Raw genomic sequence first — 26442 nt, forward strand, 5'->3', positions numbered from 1 at the left:
GGGGAAGCTCACCCAGCCTGAGCCCAGAAACAAACATTGAGCAGGTAAGATGAAGCGAGCCTGATAATAGAGATAGTATGGCCTGTTTTCATTCTTCTTCTTGAAGTGGGTGCTGCAGTTAGTGGAATCAGGGTGTGACTCAATTATAAATATTATTCTGTACACTCACTTCCTGTCCATAAAACTAAGCAGTTTAACAATTAAATTGTCATCTTGACTCATGAAATTCCTTCAGTCTGCCTTCTGAAAGTTTTTGGAAGCAGGCATTAAGGGGAAAGTGGTGGCATAGTGGTAATGTCACTGGACTAATAATTCAGGTTAATATTTTGGAACGTGGGTTCAGATTCCACCATGGCAGCTGGTGGTGGAATTTAAATTCAATTAATTAATCAAAAAATCTGGAATTAAAGCTAATCTCAGTAATCCTCATTAAAACCCAGCTGGTTCCCTGATGTCCTTTAGGGAAGGAAATCTGCCATCCTTACCTGGTCTGGCCTACATGTGACTCCAGACTCACAGCAATGTGGTTGACTCTTAACTGCCTTCAAAGGGGCATTGCCAGTTTTTAAAAATTCATTCATGGAATGGGATGTGGGCATCGCTGGCCAGGCCAGAATTTGTTGCCCCATCCTAATTGCCCTTGAGAATGTGATAGCGAGCTGCCTTCTTGAGCTGCTGCAGGTATTTAAGAGTCACAGAGTCATAGACTGTTAGAGGTCTACAGCACAGAAAAAGACCCTTCGGCCCATCGAGTCTGCACCGGTCAAACAAGTGCCTAACCAATCTAATCCCATTTTCCAGCACTAGGCCCACAGCCTTGTATGCCATGGCATCGCAGGTCACAGTTGCGCATTTGAGATTAGTCTTAAAAAACACAATCCCCCAAAAAGACTCTCTTACTTGGTCAGATCTACAAGTAAACACCTTCCAGGCAACAGTTCCTTATAGATGTTTAAGTATAAACATCCAGTAATATTACCCAAGGCACACTGTGGCAGCACTAATAAAGGCATACCATATGATTTATAACAGTCTTCCACTCTGCTGTGGAAATTCAAGACTTGAAATGGAACAGGACAAGACTTATCTGGCTTGACTGGATGGCTGATTCAAATCGCATCTTCTCCCAGCCCAGAGCCACAGCTCAGCAGCTACATCTCACAGCTCTAGCTCAAACAAATTCATACAAAAGAAAAGGCTAAAGTATTTGCAAGAATCTTCAGCCAAAATACCAAGTGGATGATCTATCATGGCCTCTTTCGGCCAACCACATTGCTGTGGGTCTGGAGTCACATGTAGGCCAGGCCTGGTAAGGACAGCAAATTTCCTTCTCTAATGCACATTAGTGAACCAGACGGGTTTTTACAACAATCGACAACGGTTTCATGGTCAGCAGTAGACTTTTATTCCAGATTTTTATTGAATTCTATCTGCCGTGGTAGGAGTCAAGCCTTGGTCCCCAGAGAAGTACCCTGGGTCTCTGGATTACTAGTCCAGTGACAACACCACTAAGACATCACCTCCCCCTAAGTGACGCACATATCCCATGAAAAAAATAAATTAAACAAAATTAGGAAAGACAAAGTACCCATTTCAAATCACAAGACATAATATGTGTTTCCTTTCTGCGTTATTTAATTGGATAGTGAGAAAGTCCGGACACACTTCTGAACATAAGGCACCAAGACTACTTATAGCATTGCCCAGAACTGGTTGGCTCAGAGCCAGAAGGTTGAGGTTTCAAGTGTAATTATGTAGGTTAACGGAGTAGCTTATTTGTGCACAGTAAGATCCAACAAACAGAAAATTAGTCTACTTTTGGTGGTGTTGATCAAAGGACGAAAGTTAGCCAGAGCGGGCCTCACTTTTCAAATACTGCTGTGGGATCTTTTATGTGCACGCAACTCACTGGAGCAGACAAATAGAACCTCAAATTTCCCCCTCAATAAGCCCTTTCGCAGTATTGTGCTGGAGTGTCAACTTGAATAATGTGCTGAAATCCTGGAGTGGACTCAAGGTACATTACTGTGATCAGGAATTGTGCTTTATCCCAATTAAAACCTAGTTCAATTAATTTAAAGGCACAGTTAAAGAAATGAAAGAATAGTTGTGCATTATGGAAGGCAAATTCGAAACAACGAAATTGGAGAGGAAACTCTACCAGTGTAGCTAAGAATTAAATTATTAACAAAATCGCAAACAAATCATTGGAAAATAACAAGAGAAAAAAGTTACCTATTAATTTGTATGATGCCAGTGTACCCGGAAGGAAAAGATTTAGTGTGATCAGTTAGTGAAGCAAACTGACCTTGGGTCTTAAGATTAATCTGACAACTGAACAAACCCATGTCATGCTTCTGACCATCATCAATAGAAATTTAAATGTTGAACTAACTAGGGGTTTTTGGTTGCAGCGCAAGCGATAAGATGTATTGACACCTCACCCTTACCTGTTTGCTAAGCGGCTGCAGTAGCTGAAGAGACACCTGATAAAACAAGGCACACCTGTGGGGGTTCATGATGGTGTCAATGCGCTGTGCAGTGCAAAGATGTAACTTTTTGACTGGAAACCAGGAGGTGGCCCCACTGTTCGAAAAGGAGGTTTCAGCAACCAAACAGGAATGATAGAAGCAAAAACAAAAACAGAATTACCTGGAAAAACTCAGCAGGTCTGGCAGCATCGGCGGAGAAGAAAAGAGTTGACGTTTCGAGTCCTCATGACCCTTCGACAGAACTTGAGTTCAAGTCCAAGAAATAGTTGAAATATAAGCTGGTTTAAGGTGTGTGTGTGGGGGGTGGAGATAGAGAGAGAGAGAAGTGGAGTGGGGGTGTGGTTGTAGGGACAAACAAGACTGCTTGTTTGTCCCTACAACCACACCCCCACTCCACTTCTCTCTCTCTCTCTCTCTCTCTCTGCCCCCCACACACACACCTTAAACCAGCTTATATTTCAACTCTTTCTTGGACTCGAACTCAAGTTCTGTCGAAGGGTCATGAGGACTCGAAACGTCAACTCTTTTCTTCTCCGCCGACGCTGCCAGACCTGCTGAGTTTTTCCAGGTAATTCTGTTTTTGTTTTTGTTTCGGATTTCCAGCATCCGCAGTTCTTTTTGTTTTTATAAAGGAATGATAGAAGAACGCTTGGCATTGGTAAAGAGGCGACCTGCTCCCAGATGCAGAATGGGGATGGGCAGCAAGCAAAAGAGTGAGGTTTGCTTTTTAAAGAAGGCAAGGTTGGCATGGTCCACTATGATCTTATTCAGTGACATCAGCCAAGTGCTTGCCTTTGTGAAGGGAGGGTCATTTGAGCAGCAATGGAAGAACCCTTTGTGAAAATATTTTGCCCAGGGTGTGAGTGAGACATGCATGTTGGTGGCTTTTCCAGGAAGAATTGATCTGTTATCTAAGGGTGAGCGGTTTCCCTTGATGCACAATGTTTGCAGATAAAACAATGGGTGGTGGAAAATTCTCACGAGCTGAGGATTGACCCCATTGATGCCTGAAGACGACCTCAATGTGTATCTCACTTGCAATGATACTGCTTTGTAACTGGGATGAATGGAGAAAGGATGAACAGCATAAATTGATTCCACCTATTCATGCCAGGAGGCTCATGTGAACAGCAGTGACAGAAAGAATGGATTAAGCCACTTACGTGCCAAAATGCTTTAAGGTACTGACTGTTTATTTCCAAAGATAAGCTTTATTCTTGCAAATACAGGCTGATATCGGTGAACATAAAAGCAAAATATTCTGGTTGCTGGGATTGTTAACTGCAAACAGAACATCATGGAGACCCTCAGCATTCCGTCTACATTCTCTTAGTACTGGACAGACTATAAAACCACCTGACTCCGAGCACTACTTTTTGTCCTCAGGCACCTTACGTTTTAACAGACAATGACCTACATAACACTGGAAATTTCTGCTGACTAACTGACAAACCTGAGAGCGGCCTGTTTATTTCAATGCATGGTACATTTCAGATTGCTGCACAAAAGTGCTCCCGCACATCTTAGAGGGAACGTCCTCGCTGGGCCAGGTAACATCTGTGGAGGAAAAAGATTTGCATTTATGTGGTGCCTTTCACGTCCTCAGGACTTCTCAAAGTGCTCTGTAGGCATTGAGGTACTTTTGAAGTGCAGTCACTGTTGTTAGTATTGCAGCAACCAATGTATGCACAGCAAGCTCCCATGAACAGCAACCTGATAATGACCAGAAAATCTTTTTTTGTGGTGTTGATTGAGGGATAACTACAGGCCAGGATATGGGAATATCAGGATATGGGAATATCAGTTCTGTGGAAGGGTCACGAGGACTCGAAACGTCAACTCTTTTCTTCTCCACCGACGCTGCCAGACTTGCTGAGTTTTTCCAGATAATTCTGTTTTTGTACGGGAATATCTCCCCTGTTCTTCTGAGGAATGTTAAAATGGGACCGGTTACACCCACCAAGGGAGCAGATGAGGCCTCAGCTTAATGTGTCATGCAAAAAATGGCACCTCAGGCAATATGACACTCCCTCAGCACTGCACTGAAGTTTTAGCTTAGATTTTTTTTTTGCTCCCTGCAGTGGGAGAGAAACAAAGGGCAGGATTTAGCCCTTGTCTGGCAGGTGCGGTGAGCAGGCCCTGAAGCGGCCACGAAATGGACCCGCTGCCCATGATCAGGCCCCGACCACGACTGGACATGCTGAAACGCTCAGGGCCGCCGGGGTTGGGAGGGTGGGTGGGGTGCGAACGCTGAAGTCTGCGCATGCGCGGGAGCGTGCACATGAAAGCTCCCTGAAGGCAAAGAACTTATAAATACAAAAATAAAAATTTTACAAGTTATGTATAAACATGTCTCCACATGTGGCTCAGTCATATGAAGAGGGACATGTAAAAACTGATTTTAAAATGTTTTTAATGTTTTATTTAGTAACTGTTGGAAACCTCACCCTGCCCATGGATGAGGTTTTGTAAAAAATGCAAAGGCCGCCTGGTCTGTTCACCCGACCGCCAGCCAAACGGTTGGAAGGGCAGCGAAAAATACAAATTAATTAATTGCCTCAGGGCCCTAATAGGCCTCTTAATTGTCGGCGGTTGCACTGCTACCTCTCTCGCGTGCATCTGCCGACCAAAAGATCGCGAGGGTCCCGAAAGATCGGGATGCTCGCCCGACGTCTTCGCGCACAATTTCACTCCCGTTCAGGTCAGGTGTGCGCCCGCCCACGGGACAAAAAAATTTTGCCCAAAAGTTAAGGTTTCAGATCGCTGCCCTTTTATCAGGTGCTAACGGCGCTGCAGCGAAAACAGGCCAAATTCTAAAAAGCACGACTCGCAGGATCTGGATGGTATTTGGTAAAAGCTAATGACTGCACATTTTCTAATGACCTACTGCTTTTGACAGATTCCGCATTTGGAATAGCTGACAAGGTAAAAAGCGTGGACTTGGATTTATATATATCTCATATTTTCTTTAAAGCTCTGCTTAATGCCTCCTTAATGACTATGTAACTCACACTGAGATTTTGCATTATGTAGAATTGCAAGCTTCAATTCTCTCTCTTCCGAAAAGCTGTTTTCACTCTGGGGCAGGATGAAAGGGGTGGTGGGGGAGGGTCAGGGCAGGGGAGGAGCGATCAACTAAACATGTCAAAACCAAGATTGACAGGTTTTTGTTAGGAAAGGTATTAAGGGTTAAGGAAACAAGAGTCAATTGAATTAAGATACAGATCAACCGTGACCTAACTGAATAGTGGAAGAGCTCGAGGAGTTGAATTTCTTACTCCTGTTCCTGTGTTCCATCGGCCATATCCTGCCGCTCTGTGCTATGTCACGACTGGGCCTAAACCCAAATCGCTTTGATGGGGGATTATTTTTCGGTTCTGCTAGGCAGTGTTTCTGTGCTTTCTTTTCCCACTTCCTGATGTTTTAAATGCAATTGCTGCATTCGCTTCCTCTCTGACGCAGCGATTTAACAAAGTAAAGAGATAGAAGAATGGGTCCCAGCATTTTCCTAATGCTAAGCTGTCCTTTGGTGTCTTAGTGCAATGGTTTGAACTGGTGACATTTACTTTACTGAATTACTAAGGCATTGTTAATACACGTTTATTATCCAACACCTATCTGTAACCTATTCGCATTGAAATATGTTCTCGCAGTGAACCAAAATGTAACATATTTAAAATAGTACAGAAAGCCATATTTTCCCAATGATTTGAAGATAGATATGAGTCTGCTTATTGTGAGATGATATGGTGGAACTATGCAAATAGCTTTGACATTCTGGAAATGTAATACCCACGGTACTGGAGTGACTCAGCTGTTGCTGTCATCTTCTATCCTTAGAATATGCATGCCTGTGAATTTGAAATAATCTTCAGTGTTTAATCAAAGTTACAGCATTCACACCAAGGTTTCCAACCTTTTTTTTTGCTCAAGGAATCTTACAATATATTGTGAAATTCTGGGGAACCCCAACCCTCTCTCCCTCTCCTGCTTCCAACGTGTATCTATATTATAAAACAGAAGTAATTACAAAGTAAAACACTATTGAACGAATGAATGAAAATGAAAAAACAATTATTTTTCATTAATTGTGAGAACAATATATCTTGATAATTTGAAAAATTTGGTACAACTTTGAAATGATCTGAAAATTGAGCGGAACCTTCAGGGATGCTCGCACAACCCTTAGGTTCCATAATTTTAAAGATTAAGTGACCATTAGTGTGAACCCCCCTAGTTGGTTCACAATAATGGTCACTTAATCTTTAAAATTATGGAAAGGACTGTAAATCCTGTAAAATCCTTCTGCTCTGGGTAACAGCTAAAGGAATAGTTTCCTTTACATTTATATTGATGAGAACCCCCTTCTGTGACAGACAAACTCAAATACAATTCTTGGTCTGTGTGTAGCCAACTGATCTTAGCTGGGGCAGTATTTGGGATGCTACTGTTGGCTACAGAAAGATGAAAATTAGCCAAGGTTCTCACTTCGGATTATTATGTGACGATAGAGTGTGTTTGTGTCTATGGGTAATAGGATGAAAAAAAATCTAATGTGTCTGCAGTTAAATAGCCAACTGACCATTACTTTTTAAGCTAACAGATGAACAATAGTGAAAGGTACCAGAGAGCTTCCAGAATCTAAGGAACAGTACCCAAGCAACAGATACCATAGAAAGGGAATGGGGGGAAATCTGCAATGGTGGCTGTTCTATGCAGCTATAAAAAAGCATTAACTAGATTCATAACATATTTGAAATAAGTAAACAAAGTAACCTTACCAATGTTTTGATTGTATTAATCAACTGCCAATTTAATCACTGAAAGGGTTTAAAAAAATCTTTGGTCAGGTTTTCCATAGTGTTATGCTAAGTTCACTGCAAATGGATTGGAGTACAAGAATAATGGAGACTTGCTACAGTTGTACAGTGTGCCGCTTTGGTCTCCACATTTAAGAAAGGATATACTTGCATTGGAGGTGATATAGCAAAGGTTTGCTAAATTTGTTCCTGGGATGTAAGGGTTGTCCTGTGATGAGAGACTGAGTAAATTGGGCTTATATTCTCTGGAGTTTAAAAAAATAAGAGGTGATCTCATTGAAACTTACAAAATTCTGAATGGGCTTGATAGGGTGGATGTTGTGAAATTGTTTCCATTGGTCGGGGAATCTAAAACACGGGGGCACAGTCTCAGGGTAAGGGGAAGATCATTTAGGACTGAGATGAGGAGAAATTTCTTCACTCAAAGGGTTCTGAACCTTTGGAATTCTCTGCCCCAGAGGGTTGTGGATGCTCCATTATTGAATATATTTAAGGCCGGGATAGACAGATTTTTGGTCTGTCAGGAAATTAAAGGAAATGATAAGCGGGCAGAAAATGGAGTTGAAGCACAAAATCAGCCATGATCGTATTGAATGGTGGAGCAGGCTCAATGGCCAAGTGGTCTACTCCTGCTCCTATTTCTTATGTGTCAAAAATGCTACTTGGAACTGTAGCAATGAATCACCAGAGTTACATAGGAAAAGAAGGAGGGTGTTTAGCCTATTGAGTCTGTTCCACCATGCCATGATATCATGGCTAATTTGTGACCTAACTCCAAATTCTTGCCTTTGTCTCATAACCTTTGACAGTTTTGGTTATCAAATATCTGTTAACCTCTGATTTAAAATTAACAATTGATCTAGCATCAATTGCTGTTTTCAGAAGAGACTTCCAAACCCCTACAATTCTTTTTGTGTAGAAATGTTGCCTAATTTCACTCCTGAAAGATCTATCTCTAATTTTTAAACAGTGGCTCCCCTGGTCTAGACTCCTTTCCAAAGACCAGAAATAGTTTCTTTCTATCTGACCCCCTTAATTCTTTGAAAGCTTCAATCAAATCACAATTAATCTACTAAAATAGTTTAATCTTTTTTCTTCTCTTACCCCCAATATTTTCAGCATGACTTAGCACGGACAAATTTCCGGGCAAATTTGTGGTGCTTCGTATGTCTCAGTGTCGTTTGTTAATGAATTTCACTCACACAAACTGGCTGCTAGGTTGGCAGACACAACAGCAAAAGGTAATTTGTTGGTTGTGAAAAGCTTTGAGATGTCATAAGGACACGAAAAAGGCTGTACAAATGCAGGTTCTTCCACGCTATTGTATTGGATTTATTTGCAAGCTTCAGGCAGTGTAAAAATCTGAAAGAAATTGCAGTTAGGTACTGAGGAAATACTGAATATGCACATCAGATTTTTAAACTATCCTGGCTCCCCCTGCCCTATATTAGATCCTGCATCTTTCTCTACTTTCTACCCTACCTCCTCTTGGGCCATCACCACACACATTTCATCCATGAGACCCCAACCCCCATAATGTCTGCTCCTTTGACCCAGCTCCTGTTGTAATATGCTGATAGCACTGATATCGCACTGCTGCCAACCATGTTGTAATATGGTGCACGGTGATATCTCAACGGTGAGATCTTCAGATTTGTATATTCAAACATGCACCATTTATTGTTAGTCTTTAACCATTTACAGATCCAAGGTATGGTCATGCATAGTGCTGTTATCTCCATGCGGGATGATTCCAGAGTGTTCTTCTTAGACTGTTGTCTCAGCTTTATACATGTGACACTATACATACTGTGGACGGTGATATTCTCCAGTCCACATTAATCCTTGCTCTGCCAAACACCTTTACATTACAACAATACTTTCCCATCCGCTCCCCATATCCCTTGATTCCCTGAGAGACCAAGAATCTATCTCAGCCTTAAATGTATTCAACAATGGAGCATCCACTCATGAAAGGATTGAGAACAGGAGGAGGGCAGATTTAAAGTAAAAACAGAAAATGCTGGAAAACCTCAGCAGGTCTGGCAGCATCTGTGGAGAGAGAAACAGTTAACATTTTGAGTGTGTATGATTCTTCTTCAGAACTAAAGCAAGGTAGAAACGTGATGGATTTTATACTGTTTAAGAGAGGCTGGAGCAAAATAGAAGGTCAGGGATCGGTGATTTAAACACCCAATGGGCAGATTTAAAGTAATTGAAAAAAGAAGCAAAAGTGACATGAGGAAAATATTTTTCACACGAGTGATTGAGATCCGGAATGCACTTCCCAAGAGTGCGGTGGAGGCAATTTCAACTGAAGCATTCAAAAGGGAATTCGACTGTTATCTAAAGAAAAAGAATATGCAGGGTTATGGGGAAAATGTTAATTGCTGACGCACAGAGCTGGTGCAGACATGACGGGCTGAATGGCCTCCTTCTGCACCGCAACTGATCTGTGACTCTGTGAATCCACAACCCTCTGGGACTGGGGACTGCAAAGATTCGCAGGCCCGCGGAACTGTTATGGCGCAGGAGGCAACTTGGCCCATGGTGCCGGCGCCGGCTCTCCGAGCGAGCAGCTCATGATTTTGAGTGAAGTGATTCCTCCCAATCTCAGTCGAGGGACATGTCACTTAAAGGTAAAGCAACAACTTGTTGGGAAGCCCAGTGATGTTAAATAGATTTTTTTTAAAAAAAATCAGCAGGGTGCTGACAAAAGTCATGTTTGGGGGGGGGGGGGAGGGGGAGGGGGTGCAATTTGAATGGTCAGTTCATTTAAGCTTAAGCTGCTGCAATTGTTTTAGGGAATGGAAAATAACACAAATATAACAATTTTAGTGAGAAGCAGCAATTCTGAAGAGTCAGGTTGGAGCTGCTCCTGCTAAACTCAGAGACAATTGTTACTTCCTCTGTCTGCACCTTGTCACATGCAGCCCCAGTGCGGCTGCTCCTATTGGCTGGCGCCTGCGTCACCGCCCAGCACTGAAAAAAATCCATCCACCAGGGAAAGTAGTGCGCCTGCACTGGGGCCGTTGCCGCCTGCCTGGCCACCGCTTTCAGACCCAAACCGGGAGGGTGCGAAAGGGGCGCAAGGCGCTTTACCAGCCCGGCGCTGGATGGCAGCTGTAGGTAGGTTGGTTGGTTGGGTGGGTGGGGTGGGGGGGGGGGGGGGGGGTCGGTCCTCCGAGAGTGATGAGGTCGGTCCTCCGGCGTAGGGCACTTGCGAGCGGTTGCTTTGGCGCGGGGGGTGGGGCCGGGGGCAGGGGGGCGGGGCCTGGGGCCTTGGACACGGGCGTGGGGGCGGGGCCGGGGGTACAGTGAGCGCCGCTGGCGGATGGATACGGAACAGGCAGGTCCTCCGAGGGTGAAGCGGTCGGTCCTCCAGCGGAGCGCCACAGTGCGGCTGGCGGGCGTGCAGAGGCTCCCGCAGTTTATATGAGGAGGAGGCGCGGGCAGGAAGGCGTTTTGTTGGAGGATCTGGTCTAACCTCGGTCAGGTTTGTTCGAGTTACGGCGGGGCGGAGGGAAGATGAGGGGAGGGGGGGTGGGGTGGGGTGTGGTGCAGGGAGGATGGGGGGGGGGGGTTTCTTATTCCCATTCCCACCCCACGATCCCCCGGGTCCTCGCTGAGGGGCGGCTGAGTTAGGGGGAGCGGCGCCCTTGACCCAGCTCTAGGCCCCGGGCACCACACCCGCCCCTCCCCCTCCGGGCACCAGGCGTTCCCTGAGCCCCTTCCCCTATCTCTCCCATTAGATCCCAGGCATAGATTCCAAACAGCCCTAAAACCAACCCCATCATCAGCCCTGGCTTAAAATTGTTTTCTTTTCTCCTCCCCCTCTTAAAATTGCCTTAAATTCATCAACTTACCCCCCCCCATCACCTTAAAATCGCCTTAAATTCATCAACTTACCCCCATCATCTTAAAATCGCCTTAAATTCATCCACTTACCCCCCTTCCTCTTAAAATCGCCTTAAATTCATCAACTTATCCCCCTTCATCTTAAAATTGTCTTAAATTCATCCACTTACCCCCCTCTTAAAATTGCCTTAAATTCATCCACTTACCCCCCTTTCTCTTAAAATCGCCTTAAATTCATCAATTTATCCCCCTTCATCTTAAAATTGCCTTAAATTCATCCACTTACCCCCCTTCATCTTAAAATTGCCTTAAATTCATCCACTTACCCCCCTTCATCTTAAAATCGCCTTAAATTCATCAACTTATCCCCCTTCATCTTAAAATTGTCTTAAATTCATCCACTTACCCCCCTCTTAAAATTGCCTTAAATTCATCCACTTACCCCCCTTTCTCTTAAAATCGCCTTAAATTCATCAATTTATCCCCCTTCATCTTAAAATTGCCTTAAATTCATCCACTTACCCCCCTCATCTTAAAATCGCCTTAAATTCATCCACTTACCCCCCTTCATCTTACAATTGCCTTAAATTCATCCACTTACCCCCCTTATCTTACAATTGCCTTAAATTCATCCACTTACCCCCCTTCATCTTACAATTGCCTTAAATTCATCCACTTACCCCCTTCATCTTAAAATTGCCTTAAGTTCATCCACTTACCCCCATCATCTTAAAATTGCCTTAAATTCATCCACTTACCCCCCTTCATCTTAAAATTGCCTTAAATTCATCAACTTATCCCCCCTTCCATCTTAAAATTGCCTTAAATTCATCAATTTATCCCCTTCCTCTTAAAATTGCCTTAAATTCATCAACTTATCCCCCTTCCTCTTAAAATTGCCTTTGTTTCTTGCCCTTAAAGTTGCGCTTTTCCCGTGTGAAGGGCGATTTCTTCCTCGCTACCCCTCATAATGCGGCACAATTCTCGCACGTAGGCGGACCTGCTAAGTGTCCTGCCGCATGTCTCCCCTTAAAATTCGAAATTATAAAGTGTTTTTAATGCAATTTGGGGTAACGGCTGTCCTTGTGTGTTTTGTTTCTCCATCTGATGCTTCTAATTGAATAGTAACCGGTTGGTCCTCGATTTTCAGAGGACAGGGGAGAGAGGTGAAATGTATCATACTGGATTGCCCTTGGAATAGGTGCATGTTTGCTCGTTTTTCTTTCCCCTTATGCAGCACTTCATTTCAAATTTAATTTGCATCCAGGTTTTATTGGGGCTCAGATTCCCCTCTAGCTGGTCCTCCAAAGCCGCTAACTCTGTCTGGATTGTGATCTGGTTGCTTCCAAATCTTTGCATTTGCAAGATTGTTAGTTGAGAGTGGAGTTAATTTTAATCTCCAGTAACAAAGTAGGATAGATATATCCTTTGCCCACACTGAAGGAGGCAGTAATGATTCCTCGTGGCCAGCAAATATCTGATACTCATGTGGCAAGACATTCATCCGATTCGCCTTTGATATCGAATTATCCGACTACCTTTATTATGGAGATATATATATATATCTTAATCTTGTGACTCTTGTAATAACTCTGTTTTAATCTAATCGGTGTTTTTGATCACCTGAAGTGACCCAGAGAGTTTGTGTAAAACGTGGAAAGTCGAGCAGACCTTTTTCTAAACGCAGATGTTTCACAGACCGAACACCCCCGGCAAAGATTAATTATACCACAGAATGGTTGCAGCACAGGAGGAGGCAATCCGCGTCTACGCAATCCCTTTCCCCCTGTAAACGTGCATGTTTTCCCCCCAAAGGTGTTTTTTTTTCCACTCCCCTTTGAAAGCCACGATGATCCTGCCTCTTTTTTGTTTGAAGGTTAAACTTACCTGTTTTCTTGGCACATGGTTGTCTTATTCTAAGTGCTAGTCTTTCCCTGGTCGCTCCATCTAGTTAAATTAAAATGCACTTTCAGTTTAAATTATTCCCCTTCCTTTTGCGCCTTCAGAAGGTACAGTGTCAGCCGGCAGATTGCAGCTTGTTTAGCAGCATTTGTCCTAATAATCCCAGGGACCCAGGATGTTGCATTTGTGTGTGTTTTGTGTGGGGTGGGGGAAATGGAAAGGAGTTTGTAAATGCTTCACTCATTGAGTTATGACATGGGAAGTCTTGCAGCAGTCGCCTTGCGGTCCATTCTGCATTTTCAAACGCATCCTCACCCGAATATTAAACTCCGTTTGATTGGGCAAGAGAAGCGGTTCCGTTTACTGAAAAATCCCCCCCCCCCCCCACTCCCATATGAAATTTCACAATGAATTTTAACTGCGTCATTTGAGGTTTCGGATTCTCTCCACGTTTCGAGTCGGTGTTTTTTTTTCCAGTGATTTTTTCGGAATGATTACCCGCTTATCCTGTCGCTTACTCGTAATGCAATTTTTTTTATATAACTAATTCTTTCCGCACTCCTTTCCTGAGTCAGGGTATGGGATGCGAGGCAGACAGCACGTACACTCAGTGCTACTAGGACGTGACTGCCCAGCACCTGGATTAGTGCTGCATAGAGGGGCACCTCTAATCTGCACATCCAACCATTGTTGCTTGTCCTATTTATCGTATTGAAGGTTGATTTGCCGATTCTGTTTTCTGTGATTTCTACTTCACCGAATTTAATGGCGCATTAAAAAAAAATGAAATGCTGGAAGCACTCAGCATTTGAGGAGAGAGGAGCGTTAACATTTCGGATTGACGGCTTCTATTTTCCCAGTGGGCGTCCTTGGTCCAAAACTGTCTCAAAACTAACGACCTTGATGTGTCCTTACCGTCCTGTTTTGTTTTAATACGGAATTATATATTAGACGTTTGCTTTCAGCTGGCACTTTGTTCAGAAAGCCACGTTTCTCCTTCTATCCTTTGTCCCCTCCCCCAATCAGAAAAGCAACTCTCTGCATCAGAGCATTTTAAACAGAATTGAGTTTAGATTAACGCTTGCGCGCAGTGACACACGCTGCGCAGAATTTTCCCATCTTCCCGTGAGCTTGGAAGTCCAAATTTACCTTAAGCTTTTTGTCTGGTATCAGATTAATCCATGTTTACTAATATTAAAAAATTGTATCAGTCTTGTTAATTCTAATGAGGTAAATGTTGAGCTTTTTGTTCAGTTATGCTTTATGTATTGGCTGAGAAAATGTTGAACAAGCATTATTCCATGTTGCAATTACACTTCAGTTATGAACCATGGACTGCTTGCCATTGGGAATCCAGTACAGGTGGACTCTATAATGCTAAGATTGAGTGCAGACCTGCTTCCTGCATCTCATCTCAAAAAAAGGTCCCTTAATCTTATGGGACACTTGTTCTCAAGAATGATTACCTCCTACTCGAGTCTTTTCTCTTGAGTTAAATGCTCTAGTCATAATCGATATGACATACCGTTTCCTTTAATGAAATCTGATCATCTTGGTGATTGTGATTGGCTGCAGCATTGTGGATTATAGCTTTCAATTATCAGAATGCTAGACACGTGGTGCTTAAGCACAAATTTCACTTTGCCTTTTAGTGTCTCAATCTAGCTTCTACTTTTCCTAAACTTCAAACTCTCGAGTCTGCCATTTATTTTTCTGCTGTTTGTCTTGCACCTGCCAGATTTGGTGCCTGTTGGCTCCTAAGTGGCTTGCCTAATTTGTTTTACTTGCTTCAGTCTTGATATGTAGCTTTAGATATGGGGATGCCCTTGGGACTTTGTCACATCTGGCTGTTAAGGCCTTGGGCACAGGTTTCTTATCTACCTTTGTAAATTGGTTTTGAGGTCTGGAGGAGAATCACAGGATACGTCCCCTTAGTCATGACCTTGATGGCTATCAAGTTCTGAAGCAGGAGTAGTCTCAGTTATTTAGCAGTTATCCAGATAAATAACCTGGGTGTGTTATTTTTTTTTTAAAAAAGTTTGCTTTAACCTGTACAAATGTCTCTATCTGCCCCTAAGAGTTTGGGGCTGTAATCTTGGTCTACATGTGAAGCTCCCCTACCTATGGTTACTGCCTTCAAAATTACTTTTGAAGGTATGGATATGAGGATCAGACCTGAATGTTCTGGGGAATATGCACTCAAATGGACCATGAGGCCCAATCGGTTAATGTTGGTGTTTGCACCAATGAAGTGTCAAACTAGCTAAGGAACATACCCTGTAGTTTCCCTTTAAACAACTTTGCCTCAACTGCTCTCTGGTAGTGAGTTCTACATTCTTCACTCTAAGTGAAGAAGTTTCTTCCACCTGTAACACAACTTTTCATAATTGATCCCTATTAGGTCAAACTTTTTTCTTTCAAGAGAAAAGTGAGCCCATGTGTCCTTTCCTGATGGGTGTAACCCCATAATTGAGTTCAAGTTACTTAAATTTTCCTGCTCATGAAGGATACTTCCTCAGACTAGTTGTTTCTGCTGCCACTTGTGGGGAAAGTGAGTATGGTTCCTTCCTTTAGCAGCCATTGTGGGTTTGAGGAGGAGTATAGGGGAATCCCCAGTAGGTAAATGCAGTGACATAGCCAGACCTGTATGGAAAGTCCTAAATTTGGTCCACACTGTCTGACTGATAGCTGCAAGGGCCTGGTTTCCCTTGCAGGATCATGAACTGGGCAAGATGACTCACCATTGACACCTTTTTTTTGGTCAGTGTCCTGGAAGTTGCTGTAGCACAAGAGGCAAAGAGAATTTACATTGGAAAGCGGAGATTATGAAATATACAAAGTGCTTCTGAGCCCATGAAGTGTAGTAACTGTTGTGCAAATGAATGCAGTCTTTCAGCACCTCGGGGGAGGGTTAGGGTTGGGGTGGGGGGGGGGGGGGGGGGGGTGGTCAGGGGGAAAGAAGCTGTTCAGAGCCTTTTCTCTTAATTGAAGCCATTGTAAATTGGGATCAAAGTAAACCAGCTGACTTTGCTAAACCATAAATAAAGCAGTTGACATGGAGATGGACAGTAAAAGTACTTTGAGCTTTATTGTGGGCAAATAACAAAATGGGAAGATTACTTGGGATTTTAAGCAGGGGAAGGATTCTTAACAGCTTTCCCCTTCCAGGAAATGCAACATGTTGAACATTGGTGCCAATAAAAATGATGCAAAAAAAATCGAAAGAGCAAGTTAAATGGTGGTAATGTTTTCTCTTTAAGCCTTTCATTATTAAGTATAAAATATATAAATTAATTTATTGTTGGTACGTTGCATAGGAAAGCGCTGTTGTAGGAAGGTGCTGGCAAAGATGCCTAGGTTGATGCCAGATGGTCTGGCCGATTTCATACAATTGAGTGGCTTACTCAGCCATATCCTGACTAATATGTCATTTAAGATCAACCACCTCCTGTGGGTCTGAGTCATTTGTAGGCCAGACTAGGTAAGGATGGAGATTTTCTTTCCTAAAGTAAATGAGTGAACCGGATAGGTTTTTGTGACATTGGACTTTAAATTCCAGATTTTTTTTATTTAATTCAAATTCCACCATGCTGTAGTGGGATTTGAACCTGGGTCCTCAGAGCATTTGCCCTGTGTCTCTGGTTACTAGCCCAGTGACAACACCACTACCCCACTGCCTCCCTCCCCAGTTTAGAGTCATGAGCTGTTCAGAAATATTGCAAATATTATACTATCAGTATCTTGTATCTGTAGCCCCTTTAAGATGTCCCATGGCACTTTGGAGGAGAAACTGATACTAAGCAGTAGTAGAATTTGAAATGCAGTGGATTTGCAGGAGGCCTTTTAAGGATGAAAGAGCAAGTTTTAGGAAATTCAAGTATCTAGTTCCGCGCAGTCCACTCCCTGTGCTCCACCATTGGTGGTAGCGCCTCAGAACAATGCAGCAGAGGGAGGGACCAAAACTGGAGGACTTAAGAATAGGAGTTGGTAACGTGACTTACACTTGAGCACAAAAGAATCAAGCTGTGTTGTGTACAAATCTAGTGCATAGTTCGTACAACCAGATATTTTCAGATTGCTGACATTTTTATATAATAGTTCATTAAAGGAATATATGAATTTCACAGCACAAAGTTAGGCATCCACAGCTGCTTAACTGCTAAAATAATAAATTGGTGAGCTTATTTTAACGCCTGTAGACTTAATTGGATGCATATTGAACCCTTAGTGCAAGTTAACTTTGAATTCAGGAACTCTGGTTCAATGAGTCTTGCAACTCTCCAGTTCAACTCTGGAAAGACCAGCGCTGTTATCTCCAGCTCCTGTCTCTCACCACTGTTGGCATTTCTCCCCCTGTCCATAGGTTTTTTGGACTTTCCTTTTCAATCTTGAGTTCTGCTCAACCCTACTGGACATCAAGCCACACATCCTTTCACAAAGGCAACTTGCTCTTTTGCCTTCCCTGACCTCTGTCGAAAGCCTAAGGTGTGCCTTTGTCCCTCTGGAGCTGACTGCTTCAATGCACTTTCTGTTTAAAACCCTGCACATAACATGTTGCACTTGCCCTTCACCTTTCTCTTCACTGTCCTGCAAATGGCTCCTAAGCTCCATGCTTTCAAAAATGTTTCCCAACTTTTTTTCCAATTCAAACCCCTTTGACAGCCAGCAGGTCTGAAAGCAAGCTTTTGGCTAACTCAATGTCTCCTGCCATGGCTTGGTATCCAATTTCCTTGTTTAACATGGACATCCTTCACATTTAAACAAGCTCTATAAATACAAGTTATTCAAAACTTTTACCCTCCAATTTTCTTGCCACATGGAGGTATTTGATTTGTTCTACTGGTGTTGGTAAGTATATCCTTCATATATGGGTGGCAGCACTAGGTGCAGCTAGAGAAAGAACATCTGGCTGGCATCATTGAACTGCAGTTAATGGCTGTTTGCTTGAGCTTGTTGAATGAAAAATGTTGAAAATACAATGCTAGTTTAATTTTATTGTGAAATGAAAGCCCTAACTTCAGGAAGTTGCTAGACTTGGTTACCAATGTGTACTGCCAACTATTTAAAGCCATGATGCCTTCTATACTTAAGTAAGACATGTCAGTATAAGGAGTCAGTGTGTCCTTGGTAAAGATTATCCTGTGAGCACAGCTTTTACATAAGCGAGCTGCTTAATGTATTCAGCTGCACTGCGGAGCTGTTGTGACCTTTACGTTTATAATTGCTGTCTTAAAGTTTGCTTGTCAGTTCTACATTAAACTGGTGGTGCTGGTACTGTTAACGAAGGATATTAGGCATTAACAAAAACTGCTAGCAAACATAACGTATTCAATGATTTCTTTACAATGACATTCTTAATGTGTGTTTGGTGTGATTGCCTATTGAAGCATGAATTTGGTGCAGCCAGCAGCAACTCCACTTTGCCCTTGCTGAATTCCTGAAGGGTCATTGAATAGTGATTTCAGTGCTGTCATCCACATGCAGTGAATTATCTTAAAGTAACTTTTTCAATACAGCAGCCATTTTGCACGTGTAGTTCATATCATAATAGATGATTGGTAGTTGAGGGAAGAAAAAGCGTCTTGAATATCGGGCGCACTTCCCATCTATGCAACAGATCTTCAACTTTCATTTGAATCACTTGAATAGTGAAGGTAATAACCTTAATCATCTTTTAATTTGAAGGACAGCGTTCCAACAATGCAGTGCTTTTGAGTGTGCCACTTTCATGTGGGACACCACACCAGTCGGGTGGGGTCTGTAGTCCTAGTGCCAGGGTAAGGGTGCTGATGGAAAGCTGGTGTGGGTGCCACTCTTTATTAAAATTGATTGAGATCTGCCTCTAAATTTCTGGATGACCTCCGCAATCTCACTTCCCCATGTTTTTAATCTTGAAGGTCACAAATTTTATTTCATAATGCAATCATCTTTCAAATAGATTCCTGCACATTTTTACTTGCATTGATATATAAATACCTTCAGCATAGGAGAAGGTCCCATGGGCTTCAAGAGTAATCAGACAAAAAAATTGATAGCAAGCCTAAGGAAAAAAAAATAGTGTTGAAAAATACAGCTCAGCACAGACTAAGTATTGTCTCTTTTCTCTCCACATCAGGATAGAATCTACAGCTACAATGCCAACCACAAAAGAAACCCCGCACGAAATGGGCACTGCTTTCATTCAGCACCAGCAGCTGGATGCTGCCATGGCTGACACTTTCCTGGAGCACCTGTGTCTGTTAGACATCGATTCTGAAGCAACAATTGCACGGAACACTGGCATTATATGTACCATCGGTTAGTATTACAGAATAACCACTATGTTTTCTAAGATTTGGTGTTAGTCTGGTGAGGAGTTGGTTTACATCTTTGTATTTGATTTTTGCAGATTGAGTTTGCTGTTTTGAGGCGCTGTCACTGTAGCACCTTCCTTCATCCCAGTTATCCATGATATGTTGATTCCTATTGAAGCTTCTGTTTAATTGTGTAGTAATGCATGCTGTTGTGCTCCATTTCTTCAACACGGACTTTCTAACTTCTTGTTCCTTAGTTTATGTTGAATACTTAACATGCTTTCCTTGGAGTATAAAGTTCTACTAATCTAGTGGCCTAATTAAAACCTGAACTTTTTTTAAAGCATCACATTGATCCATTCCTGTCTGTTTTGATACTTTTCCCTAATTGTTGCACACCTTTTATCTTTTTATTCATTGTTAGTTGCATTCCAAAGTTACTGTGGTGCAATGGCTTTCCAAGAGGATCTGCCACAGTCTTCTGATTTGACTCTCTTCTCTGCCTCATCAGCCTTTTTATTGAGAATTCCAGTATGTAGTGGTATCACATTGTCTCTTAGAATGTCCCTAGGGATCAAAGCTGACTTGTTTCCATTCTGATTCATTGGGTTCTGTAATGGATGATAAGTCCAATATACGATCTGCAGACTGTTTCAAATGCAGGTCAGGTTGTACTTGAAGGATTCGGTAGATAAGTTGTTTGCTCTCTCCAACGCCTCAACTTTGCCTCCTGAACATTCCTGACAAAGTCTGCCTGGCTGTGGTGCTTTCCCAAATGAGCCTTCTCCGTTTTGGTCAATCACAATCTAGGTCTCCCATGAGTTGACCGGTTTGTTTGACTCTGCAGGGGATGCTTTAAAGAGATCCCTAAAGCGTTTCCACTCTCCTGGGAGCCATGACCGAATTCAGAGTAGAGCAGTTGCTTCAGGAGTCTGGTGTCTGCCATATGAACGGTGCCCCCCTGCCATTTGTCAGAGGAAAGTTCAATATTAGTCACCAATTTGAAGGAACTGATGTAATCCCTGCTACTTACTTTCCCAGGGCCTGCTTCCAGATCTGTTGACACGCTGAAGGAGATGATCAAAGCTGGGATGAATGTGGCACGCATGAATTTCTCTCATGGGACGCACGAGGTATTAGCATTATTCAGCTCTAAACTGGAACGCTGGGTTGAGCCACTTAATGCAGGCTAAGCCATGCAAGTCGGTCAGAAGCTTCTGATTTGATTCTGCTGGTCGGTTAGCTGACTCAGCCACGTCGGCCATTTGAATTGTGGCTTTCTGCTCTTGGATAGGAACAAGGAATTGAGCCAGAATTGATTCTGCTGCTTTTTAGTGACTCCTGCTAACGCATGGATGTTGGGCAAACAAATGTTTGATTATAATGCTATCTTTTGGTGGGTAACCAGTCATGAAGATTGGCTCTGTGGCCAAGGTACTGAAGATCTACTGTTTGCTTTTTAGGAAGATTATTATTTTTAGGAAACAATTTGTTTTCTTTAAAACAAAATGCATCGGCTCATAAAAGGCCAATTTCTTGCCCTAAACAAAATCAAAGTTTATTTTCCCTGAAAATTCCAGTGTGTTTAAAAGTGATTCCAGATTACTTTTTGGTTAGTCAGCAGGTGTCCTGGTGTAAGATTAAATGAAATTCCTGTATGATGGAACTAGAAACATAGGGATAGGAGCAGGAGTAGATCATTTGGCCCTTTGAGCCTGCTCTGCCATTCACTATGTTCAAGACTGATCCTCCATCTCAGCGTCGTACTCCCACTCTCTCCCCATATCCCTTGATGCCTTTAGAGTCTAGAAATCTATCTGTTTCCTTAAATATATTCAGTGACTTGGCCTCCACAGCCCTCTGTGGTAGAGAATTCCACAGGCTCACCACTCTGAGTGAAGAAATTTCTCCTCACCTCAGTCCTAAGTGGTTTACCCCATATCCTGAGACTGTGACCCTTTCTTCTGGACACCCCCCCCCCCCCCCCCCCCCCCCCACCCCAGCCAGAGGAGACATCATCCCTGCATCCAACATACCATTTGCCACCTTAACTGCTTGCTGCACCTGCATGCTTGCTTTCAGTGATTGGTGTACAAGGCCACCCAGGTCCCTTTGTACATCAACATTTCCCAATCTATCACCATTTCAATAATACTCTGCCATTCTGCTTTTCCCACCAAAGTGGGTAACTTCACACTTATCCACATTATACTGAATCTGCAATGTATTTGCCCACTCACCTTGTCTAAATCGCCTTGAAGCTTCTTAACATCCTCCTCATCGCTCACATTCCCACCAAGTTTTGCGTCATCAGCAAACTTGGAAATATTACATTTGGTTCCCTCATCCAAATCATTGGTATATATTGTGAATAGCTGGGGCCCAAGCACTGACCCCTGTGGTACCCAACTGCCTGCCCTCTATTTCCTGTCTGCTAACCAGTTCTCAATCCATGCCAGTATACCACTAACAATCCCATGTATTTTAATTTTGCACAAAAGCTTGTTGTGTGGGACTTTATCAAAAGCTTTATGGAAATCCGAATACGCCACATTTGGTTCTCCCTTCTCTATTCTGTTAGTTACGTCCTCAAAAAAACTCCAGAAGGTTTGTCAAACATTATTTCCCTTTCATAAATCCATGTTGACTTTGTCTAATCCTGTTGATATTTTCTAAGTGTCCTGTAACCACTTCCTTTTTAGTAGACTCTAGCATTTTCCCTAGCACTGATGCTAGGCTAACCAGTCTGTAATTCCCTGTATTTTCCCTCCCTCCCTTTTTAAATAGCAAGTTTACGTTTGCCACCCTCCAGTCTACCAGGATGGTTCAGAGCCTACAGAATTTAGGAAGGTGACAACCAACACATCCACTATTTCCATGGCTGCCTCCTTTAGTACCCTGAGATGTAGATTATCAGGCCCTGGGGATCTCACAGCTTTTGGTCCCATTAATTTCTCCAGGGCTTTTTTCTTTTCAATAATACTAATTTCCTTCATTTCCTCCTTTTCACTAGACCCTCGATTCCCTAGTATTTCTGAAGTTTTGTGTCTTCCCTTGTGAAGACAGAACTAACGTAGTTGTTTATTTGCTCTATCATTTCCTTCTTTCTAATAAATCACCTAAAGATTCCAAATATGTTTCTTTTTAAGATTGCTAAGACTTCCATTTAACAGTAGCAATAATTGAATCAAATCTTTCCCTGACTTTTGCCTGCAGCTATACTTAAAATAGAAGATTTAATCTTAGTAATTAATAGATTGTTTCACTGAAGACAGGTTAAATCTACACTGGATGTATTTCTTGGTGCTTCCAATTTTATAAAGCTTGCTTTTGCTGCTTGGGCAAGTAACTGGGGCACCGGTTAAAAGTTGGAGGATTTGCACATGGACCTATTGCAGTGAATGCAAACTTCTGCAGACTGGTTTAAAAAAAACCTTTGTGATTTGGAATAAAAAAAACAAAATGCTGGAAATCAGGTCAATCTGATGAAAGGCCAACTCTGTCTGAAACATTAACTGTTTCTCTCCACAGTTAATGCTGGACCTGAGTATGTCCAGCATTTTTTTTGTTTCAGATTTCCAACATCTGCACTATTTTGATTTTGTGTTTGTGGTTTGGAAAGTGGATAACGGGCATTATTTCTGACCTTGAGGCAGCAGCAGGGCTTGCTAACATCGTAACAGTCATTACGACGGACCAGTTAGTACTGTAATACTAATTCACTAGTTGGAAGTTCAAAGCACATGGAGCATATCTGGTATAAAAACAAAAAACTGCGGATGCTGGAAATCCAAAACAAAAAATGAAAAATACCTGGAAAAACTCAGCAGGTTGGCAGCATTGGGGGTATCTCTGATCAGGATTTCACATCCTTCACCTATCAGATGCAAGCTGGTCAGTGAGCCCAGATGACTGTCCGTCTGCTAGACGTTTCAGCTGTTGAGACTGGAATGTGCCACTTACTCTATAGTAGAGGTCAACTGAAATGGAATATGTTCCATTGATTGAGCTTGTCTATGTATAGGATCTCTGACTGCTATGTAACAAATTGCATCCTTTCCATATACTTCAAATTACAGGGGTGTCCTGTAGTAATGGATATTATTGGTAGCATTGATGCTCCAAATAATGCATAAGATGGATCTAAGGAAAATGAAACGTTAGCATGGAAAATCATGAAATTTGACCTAGTTAAGTTCCTACTGAGACCATTTAATAATGCAACCTCAGTACAGTTGGTGCATAAGTGAGGGATGCATGCTGGAAAGCTAATGCTCTTGCTGATTAGGTTAAGTGTGCTGCTTTGTTTTCAGGGACAACGCAACTGCAAGCCATCCTTACCACAGAATTATACTCTGAAATAGTGGACTTGTTTTTAACTTTATCCATTTAGTCCATGTGTAAGGTGAGATTCCAGTGCCCTTACCCATGCTTCATTTTATCAACAGTAATAGAGCTCTTTGTAGAATTAGTATAATGTGTTTCTAATTGTAATCTTAAATAGTTTTATGTACTGTCATATCACTTGAAAATAAGTTCTTTGGGTTGCAAGTTTCATGTGTTGCCTTCCAGTGCCTCTTCCAAGTGGCTAGCTTCTTGAGTGTAGACAGTAAATGTCGGTGACTTGACAATGGGGAGCATCATAGAGCTTGCTGTTTTCATTTGGTTTCTAGTAGGAATTAAGAGAAAAATTGCCTTTTTTCTCCACTATTAACCAAGATCTGCAAACTTCACACATCCTGACAATCAAATATAGAATTTTGTTAAAATGTTTCTGTGCTAGACCAGATGGTGCATTAGGTAATAGCACCATTAGATGAGCCTCAAAATAATTTTAGTTTTGTAGGTAAGGTTATAATTGAGTTTACTTTGTGTCAAAGACTAATGCCTAACTTCTGATAATTGAGATTGTAAATTTTGTTGCTTCTGCTTCATTTTTTTTTTCCCAGTGGATCTTCAGTGTAGCTAAGCAGCTTAGTTGTCAAATGAACAAAATGTTGATCTCTGGGAATCTCTTTTGGACTGTTAAAAGTGCCCATACCTGATTGTGCATTCTCTGAGGGGCGACCCAAAGGCAGCTTTCCAGCAAATCAAAGAAGCAGGCGCGTACTGTTCTCAAGCCGGAGAGAATGCTTTAATGTTAAAAGTAAACTACTGACCGGAAAGCAAATACATATTGGCACCGTAGTAGAACATTTTAAAGCAATTCAAATTTAATCTCCTTTCTGGCACTGCATGGTACCACTTGACCCTGGACCTGCCTGCAAATACAGCAGTAGTTTGTTGCGAATTCAACCAGAGGTCGTGCCTGATAAGGTTGTGCAACATTGTACAAGTTTGCTGTATTCAGCTGCCCAGATTCCGTTGCTGTACTGCTTTAATGACTTAAACACACCAGTATGTTTTGCAATATTGTTGCATAACTTGCTGAAATATTGGTAGAAAACAGCATTGTATTTGTTCAAATGGCCAGTTAATTGGCAGTGAAAGTAAAAATTGACAGCATCTCATCAATTAAAATAACCAAGTTTGCACTGGGGTCACTCGATTTGTTCTAATCTCATTGCCATGTGTAAACAAAATGTTCATAGGCAAACGTTGCTAACTTGTCTACATAAAACTTTTGTTGTAATCCGCGGTCTGTTTTAAATGGCTTTGTATTCAAACTAAAGTTGATTTTAAACATTAGGTTTGCCTGAATGGGTAACTGGGGCACATTCCAGAATTCACTGCTGTTGAGACAGCTGCTCCAAATTGAGATACAAGAGCTCTGAATATTCAAAGTGGCACATTTTAGACTCCGCTTTTAAGGGCATGATAAATGGGTTGGGAACTGGGATGGCTACAATATCTTTACTAGGGAGATTATCTGTGATTCTGTTAGACAGCATGCAACCAGAAATAAGATTAAGTTATACAAATATGTATTGTGGGAAATGTTCAGAAAGTCTTGAGCCAAATATCACTTGATAATCTAATATTTGGTGTTTGGTAGTGTTGGTATGGAGAACAGTTTGGGTGATTATAACTTTAGTCTTGTGGAAATAAGTTATCAAGTTTTTTTCCTTTTAGGTGTGGCTACCTTATCTGCACAAGATGCTCTACAATCACTAACTTAGTTTGTCTCCCATGTACTAAAGCTGTTATTAGAAAATTAGGTAGCACACTTGCAGTGGCATTCTCTCGTGGGAAAAATTGCATCTTGTTAGTTTCTGCCTCAGAATTAATGTACATACAAGTAAACCTGTGCAAAATTTGAATTGAACTCTATTTTAGAAGCTAAAAATTTACCTGAAACCTTCATGAAGGCACTTTGCCAATTTTGGTATCAACTTCTGGAAAGCTGAACTGAATTCTTGTTTGCAGTACCATGCAGAAACCATCAAGAATGTCCGTGAGGCTACGGAAAGTTTTGCTGGGAACCCGATCAGCTACAGACCAATTGCTGTTGCCCTGGACACAAAGGGACCTGAAATCCGCACTGGACTTATCAAGGGAGTAAGTACTTTTGTGTTATGCTTCTCTTCAATCCAATCCTAATCTAATTAAAACGAAATACATAGGGAACACCATTCCTCTGAGTGGTGGGAAGTAAGTAGCACAACAAGGTTAGGGTTGGTCAGCTTTACTAGTTTTGATAAATGCCAACTGGTTGATCCAGTGGTAAAACAGTGTGGTACCTCCCAAGAAGTGCTGCTTGAACATCAGCTTGAATCAGAAAATGACAACTTACTTATTTGGATTGAGCCGTTTTACTAGATGCAGCTTGTATGCATTCAAATTTTGTTGGGATTTTAAATGTCATTTTGTGTGCACAGCACTCTGTTGAACCAAAGGCTACCACAGTTGATTTAAAAACGTTCATGTTCAGCATAACTGTTCAGTTTAATACTGCATCCTGCATCCTACAAAGTGCAGTCACGAACTGTTCAATAAAAGACAAACACTTCAATGTGGAAGATGTGAGTACTGTTGTGTAACTTGTGCTTTGTAGGATGAAGTAATTAAACTGGAGAGTCATGGTGCTCATGTTTCGAATGATTTGTTTAAGAGTATCGTGTCCTAAAAATAGGATAT

General features: G+C 42.0%; 1 protein-coding gene across 4 annotated transcripts in view; it reads left to right on the forward strand.

The window, feature by feature from the left end:
- Positions 1–10668: 10668 nt before the first annotated feature.
- The window catches only part of pkma (pyruvate kinase M1/2a), a 33465-nt gene continuing 17691 nt past the window's right edge, over positions 10669–26442 (forward strand). The window contains exons 1-4 of one of the 4 annotated variants that reach the window (XM_041178253.1): positions 10669–10803; positions 19188–19369; positions 20407–20498; positions 25732–25863. In XM_041178253.1, the coding sequence (XP_041034187.1) occupies positions 19207–19369; positions 20407–20498; positions 25732–25863 (387 nt within the window). In that variant the 5' untranslated portion in view covers positions 10669–10803; positions 19188–19206. Of the gene's footprint in view, positions 10809–19187; positions 19370–20406; positions 20499–25731; positions 25864–26442 lie in introns of all 4 variants that reach the window. The other 3 variants (XM_041178252.1, XM_041178254.1, XM_041178251.1) reach the window with 3 other exon arrangements.

Source organism: Carcharodon carcharias, chromosome 32, assembly GCF_017639515.1.
Source record: "Carcharodon carcharias isolate sCarCar2 chromosome 32, sCarCar2.pri, whole genome shotgun sequence".
Lineage (NCBI taxonomy): Eukaryota > Metazoa > Chordata > Chondrichthyes > Lamniformes > Lamnidae > Carcharodon > Carcharodon carcharias.